Source organism: Hirsutella rhossiliensis (genome assembly GCF_020360975.1).
Source record: "Hirsutella rhossiliensis strain HR02 chromosome Unknown scaffold00002, whole genome shotgun sequence".
Taxonomy (NCBI): Eukaryota; Fungi; Ascomycota; class Sordariomycetes; order Hypocreales; family Ophiocordycipitaceae; genus Hirsutella; species Hirsutella rhossiliensis.
In genome coordinates, this window is record NW_025408668.1 from 8,186,142 (window position 1) to 8,203,174 (window position 17,033).

Sequence of the window (17,033 nt, forward strand, 5' to 3'; positions counted from 1 at the left end):
CATGTGCCTGATTGCCCAGGCTGTCGCCTGCTTCGTCTGTTCTGTCTCTTTATGACCTTGCGCTCTTGATTATGGATTTCTCCACCGAGAAACCCAGGAGCCAAGTATGCAGCCAGGCCGCCAAAGTCATCAAACATGGTCAATCTGGAATCCTGAAAGAAGGATACTGCACAAGGCCATTAGGGACCTGTATTGGCCTCAGCCGATGACGCCGAGCCCCATCCCGCGTCATTGCTTGCCCGTGCTCCCGAAGCCCCCGGCGCCGCGCACGCTCTCGTCAAGCTCCTGGACCTCGACAACGTCCGGGGTGACGATGCGCTCGAGGACCAGCTGGGCGATGCGGTCGCCCTCCTTGATGTCGAAGTCGGCGTCGGCGTGGTTGAAGAGCAGGACCTTGACCTGGCCGCGGTAGTCGGCGTCGATGACGCCGGCGCCCGTGTCGATGAAGTGCTTGGAGGCGAGGCCGGAGCGGGGGGCGATGCGGCCGTCTTTGTTTCCCCCCCCCCCCCGCAGCAAGTCAGCATGCGCGTTCGTGTGCCCCCTCCTCCTGTGCCCTCTGTCCTTTGGGTCTGAACCGGGCTTGACTTACACGTGCCGGCGGGGACGGCGATGCTAATGTCCGTGTCGACGAGGATCTTGCCCCGCGCCGGGACCGTCGTGTCCCTGGCGGCGTACAGGTCGTAGCCGGCGGCAAAGGCGCTGCCGCGCGTCGGCAGGCGGCCCTGGTCGGAGAGCTTCTTGACCTGCAGGGCCGGGGCGGGCTCCATGATGGACGAGCCGTCGTCGGTCGTCTTGACGCGCTTGGAGGGCGGGGAAGCGGCGGCGGCGGCGGTGGTGGACGACATGGTTTGGGGAGATACTATCTCTAAGATGCGAGATCAATGGGGCGAATTGGCGAATTGGCGAATTGGGGTGGCAAGGAAAAGGCGAGTTGCTGGAGCTCGGAGGCACGAGGAGGGGCGGGGGGGTTCTGGAATTCTGGGTGACGCGACAAGCGCGACTCCAAAGACGCGCTCACCAGGCTATCAAGGTACGTACCGGGTATCTGCGCGGGCTTCTGTGCACTCGGCACCTCGTCCCAGGTAGCTGCAAGATGATGGCCTTAGGTAATCAAGCTCCCTTCTCCAGCCATCGCTGCCAAGCTGCGAGATGCCTCTGCCTCGACGGACCCTCGACTGCACAGATTTACACGGGCCCATTGGCCAATTCGATGCGCAAGCCCTGCCGCAAACAAGGGAGTCTGGCGAGAACCAAAATTGCAAGGTTGCAGCAGAGAGGAGCAAGGCTGGCGCTGGTGCCACTGCGCGCCTTAGTAATTACGCGGTACCAAACTGTGAATTGACAAAAAAATTGAGTTTCCGGGCACTCGTTTCTTTTGCCAGAAGAGCGCCGGGAGTCGGTGCCGACTTTTTCTCCCGCGGCTGCTTCGCCCAAACTAACCCACTAACCCCTTCTTCTACTAACTAGTCTATTCCCTTGCCTCGTCGAGGCTTCGTCGAGCTTCAGCCCGAGCCCGCTCTTTTCCCCCCCTTAACCCTCCCCGAAAACACCCTGCAGCAAACTCGCTTTCGAGCTATCCGCCCGTCTGGGCCACCCGGCATCATGCCCGCGCGAATGGGGAGCTCCCGCTCCGCGCCCTTCATCCCCAACCTGCTCGAGGACCTGAGCATAGACACCGACGTCCGGACCGAAGATGTGCTGCGCGACATCCCCATCCTCTCCGACCGCTCGGGCTGGGACATGTGGCTGCAGCGCGTCGAGACCGTTGCGAGGCTCGGCGGCATATGGGAATACGTCAATCCCAGAGGCGCCAGGCAGCTCCAGGAGCCTGTCCGGCCGGAACCCCCAGTCCCCCCCGCCTTTGACACATTCGCAGGCCGCCGGAGAAACGAGTCAGACCAAGACTTCCAAGCTCGCTTCCTCGAACACAAGCTCACGCTCGACCTCGCTGGCCGGTCCTTTGCCATCAGCCAGGATCGCTTCCGTGTCGACTGTCTCGAGTACTCGATCAAGCTCGGAGAGCACGCCACCGCAAAGGAGGAGCTGAATCAACTGAACGTGACAATCTACTCGAGCGTGGCCGACGAATGGAAGTCGCACCTCGCCGGCGACAAGGCCACAACGCCACGCCTCAAGCTCGTCACCCTCGAGTCCTTGATGACGGGGGTCAAACCTGACTCCAGTCAACAAAACCCACCTCACCCGCAGTTTGAAAGACCTGGCTCCAGTCAACAAAACCCACCTCACTCGCAGTTTGAGAGACTGATAGAGAAACTAAAGTGCGAGGGTCCCCGGGATTGGCTCGCCTGGGCCTCCGACGTCATCGACCTGAGTGAAGGGTGCGACGAGATCGCGGGCTCGACCATTTGCGACCAACTGGCCAAGGATTCGTTTCTCGAAAGCGTCGAGCCTTACTATGCAGACTTTCATGAGCGCTGGAGCAAAAAGGTCAACGATGCCATTTGCTACGGAGAGGCCCCGGTGGCCTTCCATGAGATCATCGACGAGTTCATCTCGGGCAAGCTCCTGCCGCCGGCAAAGACCGACACGATGCTGGTACGCATGAAAAGCAAGTCGGTCGAGTCGCCTCCTTCGTCATCTCGGTCGACGGATACCGCAAAACTCACATCCAAATGGTGCCCGGGTTGTCAGGGCGTCCACCGCATCAAGGGGAGCTTTTGGTGGCAGACCTGCTGGGTCTACCATGAATACATGGGAGGCAAGACGGCGCCAAGGTGGTTTAAGACCAGAACAGACAAGCTGGAGGCTGTGAGAGACAGGATGTTGATGCATCCCAAGGAGGAAGAGCTGGCCCTGGAGTGGTATCTGAGCAGATCTAGGTAGGAGCGCCAATTGCATCGAGTCTGCGCAAATACTCGGGCCGTCGGCTGCAGCTACACTTCTCTCACGTCGACCATATCCGTTCGAGAGAGGTCATGCCTAGCCTGCTGTTGAGGCCGCCTCTTGTCTGCCCTTATGATGTGAGGGGTTCCGTAGGCCACGATATGAGCCGGCCCCTCGTGTTAAAAGCAGGGCTTTGCCTTGACCGCTTGCTGCGCGTAGCGAAGTCGATTGGTATCGAGGCGCGGGCAAGGCCGTCATCCTTGGCTATATGCACGACCATATCATGACAAGTGTGCCCAGCAGCTTAGCCAAAGAGGCACCAATGCATGTAGCCGCTGGATGAAGCATCCGAGCTTCTCCTCAGCTCTCGAGCTCTCGGCCAAAGTCGACGAGCCTTAACCTCGTTGCATCCTTGGGGTGAAACTGCGCCACCTTGGACCTGACGAGAAACCTCGCGGCAGCCGATTCCCGGGTCAGCCTCACGTACGACGCCGAGTTGTCTCCTTTGGCCTCGACAAGCGCATTGAGGAGCTCCTCCGTCAGCCGCTGCATCTCCCTCCCGGCTGCTGCGACCTCGTCGTCGGCGGCGGCCTCGGCCTGCGCGCTGCCCGTGCCCCAAAGCTCATCGATGCGGCGCTGGCGCTTTACCCGGCTGTCGGCGCCGCTCTTGGCCTTGCTGGGCTTTCCCTGCGCGTTGAAGCCGGCGGCGAGGTCTTGCGGATCAATGTCCAGGGCGCTGCCGACGACAGGCCCTCCCAGCTCCTCGGCCGCGAGCATGACGGCCAAGTGATTTTGGATAAAGGCGAGCAGCGACTTCATCAGCCTCGCCGTCTGGGCGTCGTAATTGGTCACCTTGGCCTCGAGCTCTTCGATTCGTTTCCTGGCGCCGTCCTCGGGCGGCATGTCGGACTGGGTGTCGAGCTGATGCCGCAGGGACTGTACCCTGACGTCAAGGGCATCGGCCAGGAGTTGCTGATCCTTGAGACTGGCGTGGTCGGCTTCGAGCTGCCTTTTGGCTCGCTCCACGTCGGGGCTATGCGAATCGAGAAAGCCGTTTGATTCCACAATCGTCTGGTGCGTCCTGCGCAAGGCCAGCAGGGCGGGGAGAAGGGAGCCGGGAGAGGGCAAGAAGGGTTCCGAGTTGATCAAGTCGTCGAGGGCCGACTTGATGACGACTGCCTGCTCCTCGGGGGGGAGGGGGCTCTCCTCATCGGTGACGGCACGTATCTATGCCGTCTCTTCTGTCAGTCATGGCCAAGTCAAGCTCATGTCCAGGGGATCTCACCCGCTGGAGCTCCGCCTGGTGCTCATCGATCTTCCCTTGGAGCTCTTTGAGCGTATAGTCGAGATTGGCGGCATAGACGTCCGCTTCCGAGACACGCGGATTGGCGTCCATGATGCACAGGAGAGGTATTTACAGGTGAGCTTTGGCGTCAAGGCAGGGGGCTCTTTTAGCAACCAACGGCTGGATGGAGCAGCAGATTACAAGGTTGGGGTGCGCGTACCTTGCATGCGCTGATTTAAAAGAGCGGGCACGTTTTCCTTTGACGCCCATCTTGGCACGGCTAAATGGGGTCAACCACCTGTCCTGTCAATTTGCTCAGGCGGTACAGGCGCGTCAGGTGTGCAGTGGGGTCGCCTGTCGCCACAAGGCACGGTGCTATTCTCCCCGAGCCGGCTTCAGTTGAGCTCTAGGTAGGGGGAGGGGGGGAGAATGTACAGGCGGCTTCAGAACCTAGAAACCAATTGGGCCATTGACCTGTACGCGTATCCAATGAGTGCACAGTGCATCGCGATTAGTACGTACCTACCCAGCAATGGCGATTCTGGTGTGCCAGCTGGCGAGAACACGTGACACGGCTGTACAGTGAGCATCCATACAGACTGCTGAATTTCTAGCCATCTCCACCCAAACTTCCTACCTCCAGCAAACCTCGCCCACTCACTCCTCTCTCCTGCAAAGCCGCGACGCGCGCCCCCAGCCAACGGCATCATCCTCCCCCTTAACTTGGACCTCTTTTCACCGCCGGCAACAGGGCACTCCCTTCTTGTTGCGTTTGTTGTTGGCCCTTTCTCGGCCCCTTCCAGGCCGTGCCCATTTCATTCCGCACGTTGGGCTGCCGCACTGTCGCCGCGTCTCTTCATCGACGACCCACTTAGTCCAGGAAACCAAAGCTCTCTGCACAAAAAGGGACCAAAAATCATCAGCCTTGCCCGTCGGCCGCCGCCAGCTGCAGAGTTGCAAGCTTTTGCCTCTTTGTCACCCGCGACGAGCGCCGTTGGCTGCACCCTGGAGCGCAGCCCCCCGGCAAACAGAACAAGCCAAGGTTTGCTTTCGAGCTGGCGTCTGATCCTCCTTCTTCCTGTTGCTTACCTCTCCACGTTCCATCCACGCAAGATCTCAAGCCCCAGTCACGGCCGCTTCCCGTCCTCTCCACCACCAGCTCCGCAACCTGCATTCTCGCACATACCTCAAGTCTCCATCACGACTTCGTTCTCCCAAGGGAAGCTCTGGCACATCGACGCCACGTCTACAGATCAAGTGCTGCAGCGTCTGAGCGGGAACACTTGCTCATTCTCCCACCGCAACCCGTCTGCCACCATTGACAAGTACTACCTTGACCCGAGTCTGAGCGGCACCAGTCAAGCCACTTCACGAGTTTGCAGGAAGGCTCCGTTCGAGCAATCTCGTCACTACACCAGCCCGTTTTCCTTCGAAAACCCTCTAGGTGTAAATAAGACGAGAATAGAAGACTTCTTTACCACCGCCGCTTTCAACCACCCGTCACGCGACCTGTAAAGACAACACAACGACAACAAGACAAGACAGGGGATTCTTACGTCAACCAACATGTCTGCCTCCCCCCCGCAGCCCACTCAGTCGGCGAAACGCCCTCTTGAGGGGGCGTCGTCGCCATCGCGTGCGACCGATCAGCCTGACGCTAAGCGTCCTGCCCTCGACAAGGTCTCCAAGGCCGACGACGAAGCCGAGGCTGCAGACACCGCCATCGAAGTCCCCGCTCAGAGCAGCAACGACAGCTCCAACGGCGCTCAGACGGAGCAGTCCGGCACCGCCGCCCCCGTGCCTGCCACTGCTGCCACCGTTGCTACACCTTCGGTGACCATCGGCTCCGAGGCAGGTGCCAGCTCTGCCGCAACCAACGACGAGACTGCCTGGATCCATATCCGCGCCGTCATCTCGAGCCCCGAAGCCGCTACCATCATTGGCAAGGGTGGCGAGAATGTCTCCAACATCCGAAAGATGTCGGGTGCTAAGTGCACCGTGAGCGACTACCAGAAAGGAGCCGTCGAGCGCATCCTGACTGTGAGCGGTATCGTCGATGCTGTTGCCAAGGTATGTCCAAGCGCGAGCCTCGCGTGATTGATTTCTTCGTTGATATTCTGATTTTTTTGCGTCCCATGCTAACTGAAATCTGCAGGCTTTCGGCCTCATCATCCGAACTCTCAACAACGAGCCGCTCAACGAAAAGTCTACCACTGCCTCCAAGACCTATCCCCTTCGCCTTCTCATCCCCCACATCCTCATTGGATCTATCATTGGCAAGGGTGGTGCTCGGATCAAGGAGATTCAGGACGCGTCGGGCGCTCGACTCAACGCCTCAGACTCATGCCTTCCCATGTCGAGCGAGCGTTCTCTTGTCGTCATGGGCGTTGCGGACGCTGTCCATATTGCAACCTACTACGTCGGTAGCACCCTGCTCGAGCAGCTCAACGAGCGGTTCGGTGGTCCCGCCGCCTCCGCCTATGCCACTCGCAGCGGTGCCCCTGTTGGATCGATCCCCGGCGGCATGCAGGTTGTCCCGTACTCTCCCCAGCCGGCCGGCGGCCAGTTTGGTCGCCCCGACAACTACGGCCGTCACCAGGATCGACGGGCCCCCCATCACATGCCGGCCGCCCCCTATGCGCAGCAGTATCCGCACGGGGCTGCCCAGCCAAACCCAGCCATGCCGATTCACTACGGAGCCCAGACCGCGGCGTACGGCGCTGGTCCTCACGCGCAGCCGCACATGGCCCATCACAGCGGGCCGCAGCCGCACGGAGGTCCTCAAGGCCAGCCCATTCATGCCGGTATGCCCGGCGGTCCCATCACCCAGCAGATCTACATCCCCAACGACATGGTCGGGGCCATCATCGGCAAGGGCGGGCAAAAGATCAACGAGATCCGACAGCTCAGCGGCAGCGTGATCAAGATCAATGAGCCCCAGGACAGCAGCAACGAACGCCTTGTCACGGTCACTGGAACTGAAGAGTGTAACCGGATGGCGCTGTACTTGCTGTACTCCCGTCTGGGTATGGACAAGCCGGACACCCTTTTGCAAAAGCCCGAGACTGACTTGAAGCCCATGACAGAATCGGAGAAGCATCGCATTTAACCCACGACCGCCAACGTCGCGACGTTTCGACCAATCGAATTGCGGCAGGGGGGGCTGGGGAGGAGGGTCAGGGTATCGACTTTTGTGCTCTGGTTTTTTCTTTTGATTTACGGACTCGGTGCAAGGGAAAGGAAGGGCGGTTGCGCCACAATGGCTTGTACACAGGTAACGACAACGTAAGACGGTCTGGAGGCCTGGCATGGCCGGAACACAGCTTGACGGCCCAGTAAGTGCACTATCGAATGGAACCCGGGTGCACACGAGTGTTTGGCCCGATCAGCCATGCTGAGGCTGCGGCCGGACTGAGTGGTAAGCTCGAGGTGACGACGTGTTCGACGGTACGGATGGCATATGCAACAGCGTGTTTTGTCTGTTTGATAACCTTTCTCATTTGCCGGGGAGGGACTAGACGGTCCGGCAGCCAAAGTAGCTGCGGCAAAGCCCCTTTTCTTTTAATTACACTTTTTAGTTTCCATGGCATGTGCGATGCTCGAGACAGATGCATGCATATGCGCTTTGGGGTGGTGCTCAACCAGGCTGAAGGGGGAGAGCGGGTGTAGTATACGTTGAGACGTGGTCAACGGAGGAGGGGCTCATATTCCAGACGAGGCTTTGAATCGGCGCGCGTGTCGAGCGTGGTCTGGGGGGAAGGGTAGGCCTCGCAGGGCCAGGCATGGCGACATCCAGGCGTGCTTGATGACCTTGAGTGAACGGGCAGAGGGTGATTTACGACGGTTGGTTACAGTTTGGTCAGGCTAACGTGGTACTGGCAGGGCAAGGGAGGCTGCGGTCAGCTACACTGCTTGTCACCTCTGTTGGTGGAGAAGGGGCGTCATCTCACCAAGTCGACGGACTCGCGGTCCTCTCGGACGTAGTGGATGTGCTGGTCAATGACTGTATGGGGGAAGTGGTGTAAGCGGACATGACAGGCAGGGGAAGAGTGAGGGAAAGGGGGGACCGACGCTTGCCCTCGCCTCTCTGGGCCATGTGGGCATCCTTGGAATCCCAGCCGATGAGGATGACGACGACGATGCCGTCCGGAGAGGCGAGGGAGCCGTGGTGCAAGAGGCGGTCGAAGCGGCCATAGGCGGAGCCACGGTAGCCCGGCAAGCGGCCGGCGTCGACATTATCGGCAAAGGGCGTCATGCGGTCGTCGAGGAAAGACTGGGCAGCGCCGTAGGCGGAGAAGACCTCTGTGCAGGGGGCGGCGAGGGCGGCGAGGGCATCGCCACGCAGGGCGGGGGCGCGGTAGAAGAGGTATGAGTCGGCGACGGCCCGCAGCGAGGCGAGCCAGCCGGTGTACGAGGGCGAGTGGAGAAAGGCGTCGAGGGCGGCGGGCTCGGCCCAGCGCACGGCCAGGGTCCAGCGGTCCGGGCGCTCGGCGTGGCGGCCGCGGTACAGGGCCGAGACGCCGGGGACGGCCTGCAGCCGGGAGCAGACGTCGTCCAGCGGGGGCCGGTCGTCGGGCCGGAGCTCGGGCTTGACGGTCAGGACGCCGAGCTGGATTGTGTGCTGCTGCGGGGACGCCATTTTTCCCTTCTTTTCTGTGTGTGTTCTTTCATGCGTGTACTGGAAGATGGAGGTTGACGGGCGGGGACCGTCCCTGGGCGAGGCTTTTACATCACCTGGGGGTCAGTCTCGACAGCGTGACGTAAGGAATTATACGGCCATCTCGTCACAGTGTGTAAAGCGGCGGCGACGGGATCTTGTCCACGGACAATTAGTCTGTGGAACATGCATACCTGGCCAGGCCCGACCGGGCGCAACGAGGCACAAGCGGATCGGGAACGGCGATTATAATTGATTCCCGCCCCGGATGCGCTCAAGGTAGAGGGCATGTTGTTGTTGTTGTTGTTGTTGTGTATTTTGCGTCCAGCGGCTCAGGCCGCTCAGGTCTCCGCGAGGGAGCACAGGACGTGCTGAGCTAGTTACAGAGAAGTGTCCCGAATGAGTTCCCTCGAAAAAAACCACTGTCCATCTAAATGCACCCAGCGCTCGTAGTTCGCTACCCGTGAACAACCCCTTCTGTCCCTATCCAGCATTTCATCGGCTCGATGGCGCTCGTGTCAAGCCTCGTACCCGTCAGCGGGATGTCAAGGCAAAGTGTCGGGTGGTCGCAGCCACAAAGAATTGGTCAACCCTTGGTTTTGTCCGGTCAGAATTCTCTCGCTCGCAGCCAAAACTGCTGCCGCAGTCCACGCTCAGTAACCAAGCCGTGGAAATGACTGGGGAGCGGCGGCAGGAAAAACTCTTGGAGGATCAGAGGCTGGCTTTGCAGCTTGCCCTCAGGAGAAAAACCTCCGCAACCGGCCACCGTTGTTTAGAAGGGCGGGCCTTCCAATACCCATAGCTCCTTGGTTCCGAAGAGAGCCATGAGGTCCGAGTGGACATGTTGTCGAGACCGGCTTCGCAGAGGAATATGAACTCTCCTAAGGTCTTCCTCTGTGCTGTTAGGGTCACGATGGACCCCGCAGCAAAAGCGCGGTCGGGTGGCCTGTAGATCCTGTCCCGGCTAACGAGCCACTAACAGCTCCGCGGGGTGAAGAATTTTTACAGGGGAGAGTTGAGGTAGAGGGCATCCAAGGGTCGTTCGATGGGTATAGGGTAGTCTCGCAGGTTGGCAGTCAACGACGCCAACGAAAGTGTCTTGATCGAAAAGAAGAACGAAACAAGCCATCTCGAAGATGTCGTCTCATCGCCGGTCGAAAACTGGTGCCGTAACCTCTTTTCCGGTGTCTTCGTTTTCTCCTGCAGCCTTCACCTCCGTGATGGTGATCTCGTCTGCATGTACGCCTACCCACGCCATACAAAACGTAGCAAGTAGGTGGAAGAGGCGCGTGGCATCAGACATTGAGGGAAAGATAACCAGTGGCTAGGTATGGATAGAAGCGAACTGATTAACCAAGACAAACGAAACAGAAAGTTTCATTCATCCACTGGCTCAGCAAAACGAGCAGCACACTCCTCATTATACGCCCTTAGCTGTTGCATCTTTTTCTCGATGAACAGCTCCATCTCCGCGCGTGCCTCATCGTCAAGCAAGTCAACACCTGCCCCCTCCTCATTTAGTGCGGCCCAATAGATTGCATCCAGCTCGAAGCTTTTTCTCGCGGCATAATCAAACCAAAAGCGACCAGACGTCCACGAATCGCGCATCCGAGCAGAAAGACGTGGCTCAGTCGGTTGCTGATCCTTGGGAACTGACGTCCTTTCGACCAGTTCCAACGACTGCAGGAATTGTTCCATCCTGGGTTCATAACTGGCCTGGAACTCTTCCATGGAACCACGATCAAGCCATACTTCTGGGCCAGACAACAGCAGCCACCAGGGCGGGTCGTACGTAAACTGTGCTGGCATGGCATTCGTAAACTCGAAATCGAGCACCGCTGTGATTTGAAGCGTCTCCGGGTGAACAGGCATGTTGGAAGGCCGTAGGTCGTCGCAGAAAGGCATGAATGGCCCAGCATCACCAATGCAGTACTTTGGGATAAGCTGGGCAAACCGGTGCCTGGCAATATACCGCGCCTGAGCGACTTCGGCGTCGTCTGCGAGGTTGCGCTGGGTCTAGAGGTGGGCCAAGTGCTCGTTTGCAACCGACTCGAGGTAGTCGCTGGCACGATCGAAGGTTGAGGTTGGAAAGCGGTCATCTGGGTAGCCGGCAACAGTAGCCAACTCGTTCATATTGTAAGTCAGGGGCCTCCTGGTAGCGGACCAGGTGTCGCCGTCCTTTGCGATGGCTCCAATGCGGGTGAAGGTAAGTCGAGAAAGCTGAAATATGTAATCGGCGATTTGATGGTAGATCTTGTCTAATACCGTGTCGTCAATGCTTGGGTTCAAAATTATGTCCTCTTGGTTGCTTGTAGTCGGTTGCTTTAGGATGGTCAATAAGAGGGTGCCCTCGACGTAATCCATGGTAATAAACGGACCAAACTGCTGTGGGCTCTCGGCAGTGACACTCCAACTGTAAATACGGGGAATGGGGATTGTGGTTTTCTGGCGGAGAAATTCCATGACCTGGACCTCATTTGTAACATTTTCGTCTCGAAGATGCGTGGCTGTGTGTCGAGGCTTTGGGAACCGGATGATGGCGTCTGGCCCTTGATCGCTCAACTTGAAGCGGAGGCTGAAGTTGAAGGAACCCTTGAGAAAACCAACATAATTACTCAGTGGCTCTACCCCGTCCGCGACGGGCAGCAACAAACGTTGCTAGTTCAATCTTGGCGTCGAAAACGTTGTTTAACCATGCCCGGCATTCATTGTCACCGTTGGTCTCCTCTATCTCGTCGAAGCATGTTTTGAGCGAATATCTCCAGCATGTCCATGGGGAAAGGGAGGAGCTTAGAAAAGAGTGAGACTCAGTGCCTTTGGAGTGACGTCATGTTATTACACCATGCGAACGCGCGGAGAAGGAGCCAGGCAGAGCGGCGCGGATTAACTTGTTAATGCAGCCAATTAATATGTAGCTCCCCCAGCACGGACGAACGTTAATTAGTTAGTGGCTACCGCTATTGGGACTCGGCTGCCGAGCCCGAGCCGGGGAAGGACGCACCGCCGTCCAGCATGATGGGAAGGTGTCATGCATGACTATGACTGCATGTAGTCACAGCATTAAGCAAGAGGGAAACCGGGCATTTCACCACCAGCACGACAAGGAACATCCTGCCACTCTCGTATCTGCCTGCGGCCAAGCCAGTCCGAGGACGGGAGCAAGGGCTCACTCAACTCGTGCCCGTCATCCAACAAGGTCCTGCTCCCTGCTCCTCTTTTCAACCTCCAAGAGCCCTCCCTTGACCATGCCTCGCCACCAAGAACACAACGGCAACGGCAGTAGCAGCCACGACGACGACGACGACACGGACGACGACGACGAGCATCACGTCCATCTCGCCCCGCAAGACGCCGCCGCCGCCCCCCCGGAGCGCCTGAACCTCCTCACCCTCAACTGCTGGGGCCTCGCCCACATCTCGGCCCTGCGCGCCCCCCGCCTTGCCGAGATAGGCCGCCGCCTCGCCGCCCTCGACCCCCCGCCGCACATTGTCTGCCTGCAGGAGTGCTGGGTCAGGGACGACTTCCGCGCCGTCCGCCGCGCCGTCCGCCGCCGCCTGCCCTATGCAAAGTTCTACCACGCCGGGCCCCTGGGCGCCGGCCTCGCCATCCTCAGCTGCTGGCCCATCCACGAAAGCTCCATGGTCCAGTATCCGCTCAACGGCCGGCCCACGGCCTTTTGGAGGGGGGACTGGTATGTTGGCAAGGGCGTTGCTTGTGCCACTCTCCGCGTCGGGCCTGACCCGGACCATGTCATCCACGTCTTCAACACTCATGTGAGTTAATTTCGACTGCCCAAGCCTTCTCTCTCTCGATAAGCCCTCATCTTCCTGCCACCAGACCCATGCCCCGTACGAAAAGGAGCCCAATGACTCGTACGTCTGCCACCGCACCGCCCAGGCCTGGCACATAGCCAAGCTCCTCGCCGCCGCCGCCCAACGCGGACACCTGACCCTCGCCCTCGGCGACTTCAACATGCTGCCCCTGTCGCTCGCTCACCGCATCATCACCGCCCGCGCCCCCGTCCGCGACGTCTGGCGCGTCCTCCACCCGCACAGCTCCCTCGGCCCCGCCGACCACCCGCCCGAGGCCGCCCGTAACCGCCCCGTGCCCTCGGCCGACTTCAACCTCCGCGAGAACGGCGCCACGAGCGACGGCCTCTACAACACCTGGCGCTGGACAAGAAACTGCCAGAACAGGCTGCGCGCCGGCCACGAATGTCCCGTGGACCCCGCCGCCCTTGACCCCCGCGGCAAGCGTATCGACTACATCTTCGCCTCCACCGGCAGCGGCTGGGTCGTCGAGTCGGCCTCGGTCGCCCTGACCGATCGCCACCCGGACCTCCACGTCTCTTTGTCGGACCACTTTGCCGTCCAAGCCACCCTCCGCCACCACAAGCCCTCGGCCGCCGAGCGAGGCCGCGCCGATCACGACGCCCAGCTCCACGACCACGACACGAGTCTGCCTCTTTCCGCATACGACGAAATCCTCGACATGACGCGTGCCTACATGGCCCGCGAGCGCAAGCAGCGCCGCTGGCGCGCCCGGCACTTCTACGCCTCCGTCGTCGTCTGGATCGCCTGCCTCGTCGCCGTGTGGTTCAGCCCCCGCAACTTGGTCGCCTTCTTGCTCATGCTCCTCGCCAGTCTCGCCCTCGCCGCCGGACTCGTCGACGGCCTGCTCGCCCTGCTCTTCTTCTCGTCCGAGATCCGCAGCCTTCATGAGTTTGAGTGGGAGGTTCGCAACGCGAGACGCGCTGCCCTTGTCGCCTCCACCTCCGCCTCCACCTCTGCCTCTGCCTCTGCCTCTGCCTCTGCCTCTGCCTCTGCCTCTACTCCTGCCTCTTCCGCCGCCTCTCCCGCGCCGCCTCCGCAGCGCGACGAATCGACGGCCGAGAATTCTGGGTGAGAGTCGTTTAAAAAAGGGACCTTCGTACCGTCTGGGCCCGGAGCTGGAACCGCGGACAAAAGAGTCGATGACTCTCGGGTCAGGGCTACATGTATAAAACTACGTAGCCTTCAATTAGCCTTTCAACCTGACACAAAAAGACACCGTCCTGGTGAAGAATGCCGTCTATTTCTGTTTCATACCTGCCTTTTTGCTTCCAGTCTGCTGCTCCCCGTCTCCTTGACCGTCTTTTACCTATGCAAACAGAGACCCAGGCCACTGCTTTCCACCAGCACCACCCATCGGTCTTCGTCCATCAACGCCCTTGAATTGAAGGCATGGACGGCCTGGCTCAGCTAGTCAACCTGGGCAACGTGTAGCCGCCCGGCCTCATCCGCCTCCACGTGTAGCCGATAAACGCCGTCTTCTTCCTCACCTCCAGGACCACGTCCTTGGTACCCCCGTCTCGCAGCAGTATGTCTCTCGGCCGCCTGGGCTCCTTCCGCCCGTACATGCGGATAAACTGCTTGAGCATTTTCCTCTCGTTGCTCGTCAGCCGCAAGGTCGAATCGATCTTGTGGTCGTCACCGCGCAACTTGGTCGAGTCGTAGGGCTCCATGATCAGATCGATGGCCATGTTCTGCACAAAGGCCCGGTACTCGTGCAGGATTGCCCTGACATCGTCTGGCGTCACCTCGACGGGCGGGCACGACGAGTTTGTGAGGCTCTGAATCGGCTCCGACTCGTCAAAGTAATGCGTGTCTTCCATGCTGGCAATGTTGGGCACAAAGGGCGGGCTGATGGTGTGAATGCGGTCCCAGGGGAAGTGCTTGAACCATCGATGCGCCTTGATGTCCTCGGCATCATCGGGAAAGACAAACCTGCCAATACAGTCCGTGGGCCGCCTCGTGCTCATCTGGCTGCGGTCTTTGATGTGATACTGCTTTGAGCAAAGACGCACCTCCTTTTCCTGGATCAAGCGATATACCAAGTCCTTGCACTTGTCGCTCACCGCGGGTCTGTGTGGAAACGAAAAGTGCCCCTTGTGATCCTGTTGAAATGGAATGCCTCTGTCAGACGAGACCACGGAAGCCTGCAAGGGCCGTCAACGAGCAACTCACCAGTATGTTTTCCTTTGTCTGCTTCCGGCCCCTTTCGTCGAAGAAAGGCGTGTGCCCGTAGAGGCACTCGTACAGAATGATGCCGATGCTCTACCAATCGCATCTCCCGTCGTATTCAGTGCCTCGACAGGCCCGAATGACCTCGGGCGCCATGTATTGACTGGTGCCCACCACCGAATTGGCTGTGGCACGATTGCCGCACGTGTTTCTCCATCCGAGCAGACGCTGCAGGTCGTCTGTGTCGGACTCGGCCTGCAGCTCGTGCCGCTGCAAGACTTCCTTCATGGATTGCAGCCACGGGAGCTGCGTCGAGATCTTCTCGCACTTCTTCTTGTCCGTCGCGTCCCCATCGACGTTGATCCCCAGCCTCTGCAGAAGCGAGTATCGCTGGCAGCCATAGTACGAGGCATCGTGGGACCAATGACCGTCGAAAGCAAGACCAAAGTCGGAGATTTTGAGATGTCCCGAGGCCGAGATGAGGAAGTTGTCGGGCTTGATGTCGCGATGGATGAACCGTAGACGGTGCGCCTCCTCGACAGCCAGGATCATCTCGGCGATGTAGAAGCGAGCTACCGACTCGTGGAGAATGTTTTCGCGAATCAGCAGCCCCAGAAAGTCGCCTCCCGGCATGTATTCCATGACCAGGTAGAGGCTCTTCGGGTCTTGAAAGCTAGCAATCAGGGGGACGATCCTGCGCGCCGTCAGCCCGACGCCTTTTGCCACAGAGCTTTCGGTTCTGGAGAGGCACCAACCAACTGGAGCCTTCAGAGGCCACAAGAAAATCCCTCTCGGCGCGCAGGTGACCCTCTTGGCTGCAGCGAAGCATGTTCGATTTCCGAATCACCTTCATTGCAAAGACTTGCTTCGCGCAGGCGTAGCCCGGATCAGATCTCTCTCGGACCAGCTTTACGACGCCGAAGCTGCCTCTGCCCAGAACCTTGAGAGACTCATATCTGTTAGTGTTGGGGACGGAGCCCCTGTCCGTCAGAGACAGGAGGGACTGCGCCTTGAGTGCTCGCATTTCCCGGACGTGGCAAGACTCTTGTTGGTAGAAGGACTGACGAATGGCCTCTTTCTGGTCGAGCGTCAGGTGCGGGCTGTAATGGAGCTGGGACTCGAGGTACTGGCGTCGCAAACTTCGAGTATCCGGCCTGTTCAGGAGCTCGTTGAAGTGCGTTTCCAGAAAGACCTTTGCGGCGGCTGCTCTCTCAACCGTGAGGACGGTGGGCTGCACCTGGAACGAGCTTTCGTCGATTGTCTGCAGCGTGCCGCCGTCGGGACTGGATTTCGACCAGGGGTGCCTCCGGCTACGACGCCTCTTGGAGCTTTCTCTCATCAGCGTGGCGTCCGAGAAGCGAGAGTCGACCGACGTCTTCCTCGTGGAATCGTTTCCCGCCGTCGACAGCTTGCTGCTCCTGTCGGACGACGCCGAACTCCCCGGCTCACTCGAGAGGCCGGAACGGACGCTGACGAGGGCGTGAAGAGAGCTCCTCCTCTTCAGCGGCGAACCACGAAGCACCACCGTCGTGCTCGAGTCGAATCCCGAGTGAATGCCAAGCCTCTTGACCAGGTCCTTTGGCGTCACCCCCTTGTTATTGCGCGGCGGCGGGGTTACAGCATCCCCGAGTTCCTCGCGAGCGATGCCTTTCCCCTTGCGTTTCGCCGACTGGGTTCCGCCAGGGTTCCAAGCGAGGAGCGTGGAGCTTTCGGAATCTGCAACCCCTCTCGGGTCATCAGCAGGGACTCTGGTGGATAGAAACGTCAAAGGCACTGACCGCTACGGCTGCTTCGCCCAAGGGCTTTGATGGCGCCCCGGATCTCGGACCAAACCCTCGAGCCCCGGCCGCCGATTTTCAAGTCACACAAGCCCGTGTGATCTCCCAGATCGGTGGTGCCCAGCGGGGATGGCGCGACTGGCGTGGTCGGGGGCGTCGGCTCCAGTCCTGGGCAGCTTCGCTTGTTGAGGAGCCCGGGACTCATCTTTGCTCAGACAGCAGTTGAGGCTGGGACGGGCCGCAGCATGAAGTGCCGGGCCGAAGCTGAGATGCTGATATCTGGATAAAGGAATGACGATACCCTAGGCATGCTCGAGGGACAATTGCCTGAAGCCTGGATGCTTGGTAAGAGGAGCGAGTCTGAAGGTAGCTGAAATGCGGCGAAGGAACGGCCTGGCCTTTGCAGAGACTCAGAGTGGCTCCTTCTTTCCATAGCAAGGCACTACGCCATTGCTCCTGATACCTCG

The 17,033-nt window shown here is 59.6% G+C and overlaps 8 protein-coding genes across 8 annotated transcripts; 3 read left to right on the top strand and 5 right to left on the bottom strand.

Moving 5' to 3' along the window:
• Positions 1-228: 228 nt before the first annotated feature.
• HRG_02700 (dUTPase domain-containing protein) lies at positions 229-845 on the bottom strand (the record flags this gene model as incomplete). The annotated part of the gene is made up of 2 exons (XM_044861171.1): positions 229-488; positions 590-845. 2 exons carry the CDS (start codon positions 843-845, stop codon positions 229-231), a joined length of 516 nt encoding a protein of 171 aa, XP_044724804.1.
• A 757-nt stretch (positions 846-1,602) lies between these two features.
• On the top strand, positions 1,603-2,844 carry HRG_02701 (uncharacterized protein; the record flags this gene model as incomplete). The annotated part of the gene is made up of 1 exon (XM_044861172.1): positions 1,603-2,844. One exon carries the CDS (start codon positions 1,603-1,605, stop codon positions 2,842-2,844), a length of 1,242 nt encoding a protein of 413 aa, XP_044724805.1.
• A 360-nt stretch (positions 2,845-3,204) lies between these two features.
• On the bottom strand, positions 3,205-4,240 carry HRG_02702 (uncharacterized protein; the record flags this gene model as incomplete). Its single annotated transcript, XM_044861173.1, has 2 exons — positions 3,205-4,071; positions 4,130-4,240. The coding sequence occupies 2 exons, from the start codon at positions 4,238-4,240 to the stop codon at positions 3,205-3,207; spliced, it is 978 nt and encodes a 325-aa protein (XP_044724806.1).
• A 1,455-nt stretch (positions 4,241-5,695) lies between these two features.
• Positions 5,696-7,238, top strand: HRG_02703 (KH domain-containing protein; the record flags this gene model as incomplete). The annotated part of the gene is made up of 3 exons (XM_044861174.1): positions 5,696-6,199; positions 6,285-7,155; positions 7,216-7,238. The coding sequence occupies 3 exons, from the start codon at positions 5,696-5,698 to the stop codon at positions 7,236-7,238; spliced, it is 1,398 nt and encodes a 465-aa protein (XP_044724807.1).
• A 739-nt stretch (positions 7,239-7,977) lies between these two features.
• HRG_02704 (Dimeric alpha-beta barrel) lies at positions 7,978-8,768 on the bottom strand (the record flags this gene model as incomplete). Its single annotated transcript, XM_044861175.1, has 3 exons — positions 7,978-8,004; positions 8,080-8,132; positions 8,201-8,768. The coding sequence occupies 3 exons, from the start codon at positions 8,766-8,768 to the stop codon at positions 7,978-7,980; spliced, it is 648 nt and encodes a 215-aa protein (XP_044724808.1).
• Positions 8,769-10,163: 1,395 nt separating this feature from the next.
• Positions 10,164-11,560, bottom strand: HRG_02705 (phosphotransferase enzyme family domain-containing protein; the record flags this gene model as incomplete). The annotated part of the gene is made up of 3 exons (XM_044861176.1): positions 10,164-10,802; positions 10,833-11,400; positions 11,502-11,560. 3 exons carry the CDS (start codon positions 11,558-11,560, stop codon positions 10,164-10,166), a joined length of 1,266 nt encoding a protein of 421 aa, XP_044724809.1.
• A 471-nt stretch (positions 11,561-12,031) lies between these two features.
• On the top strand, positions 12,032-13,691 carry HRG_02706 (endonuclease/Exonuclease/phosphatase family domain-containing protein; the record flags this gene model as incomplete). The annotated part of the gene is made up of 2 exons (XM_044861177.1): positions 12,032-12,559; positions 12,624-13,691. The coding sequence occupies 2 exons, from the start codon at positions 12,032-12,034 to the stop codon at positions 13,689-13,691; spliced, it is 1,596 nt and encodes a 531-aa protein (XP_044724810.1).
• A 331-nt stretch (positions 13,692-14,022) lies between these two features.
• Positions 14,023-16,771, bottom strand: HRG_02707 (kinase; the record flags this gene model as incomplete). The annotated part of the gene is made up of 7 exons (XM_044861178.1): positions 14,023-14,551; positions 14,612-14,721; positions 14,792-14,822; positions 14,886-15,482; positions 15,544-15,744; positions 15,793-16,513; positions 16,567-16,771. The coding sequence occupies 7 exons, from the start codon at positions 16,769-16,771 to the stop codon at positions 14,023-14,025; spliced, it is 2,394 nt and encodes a 797-aa protein (XP_044724811.1).
• Between the last annotated feature and the right edge of the window lie 262 nt (positions 16,772-17,033).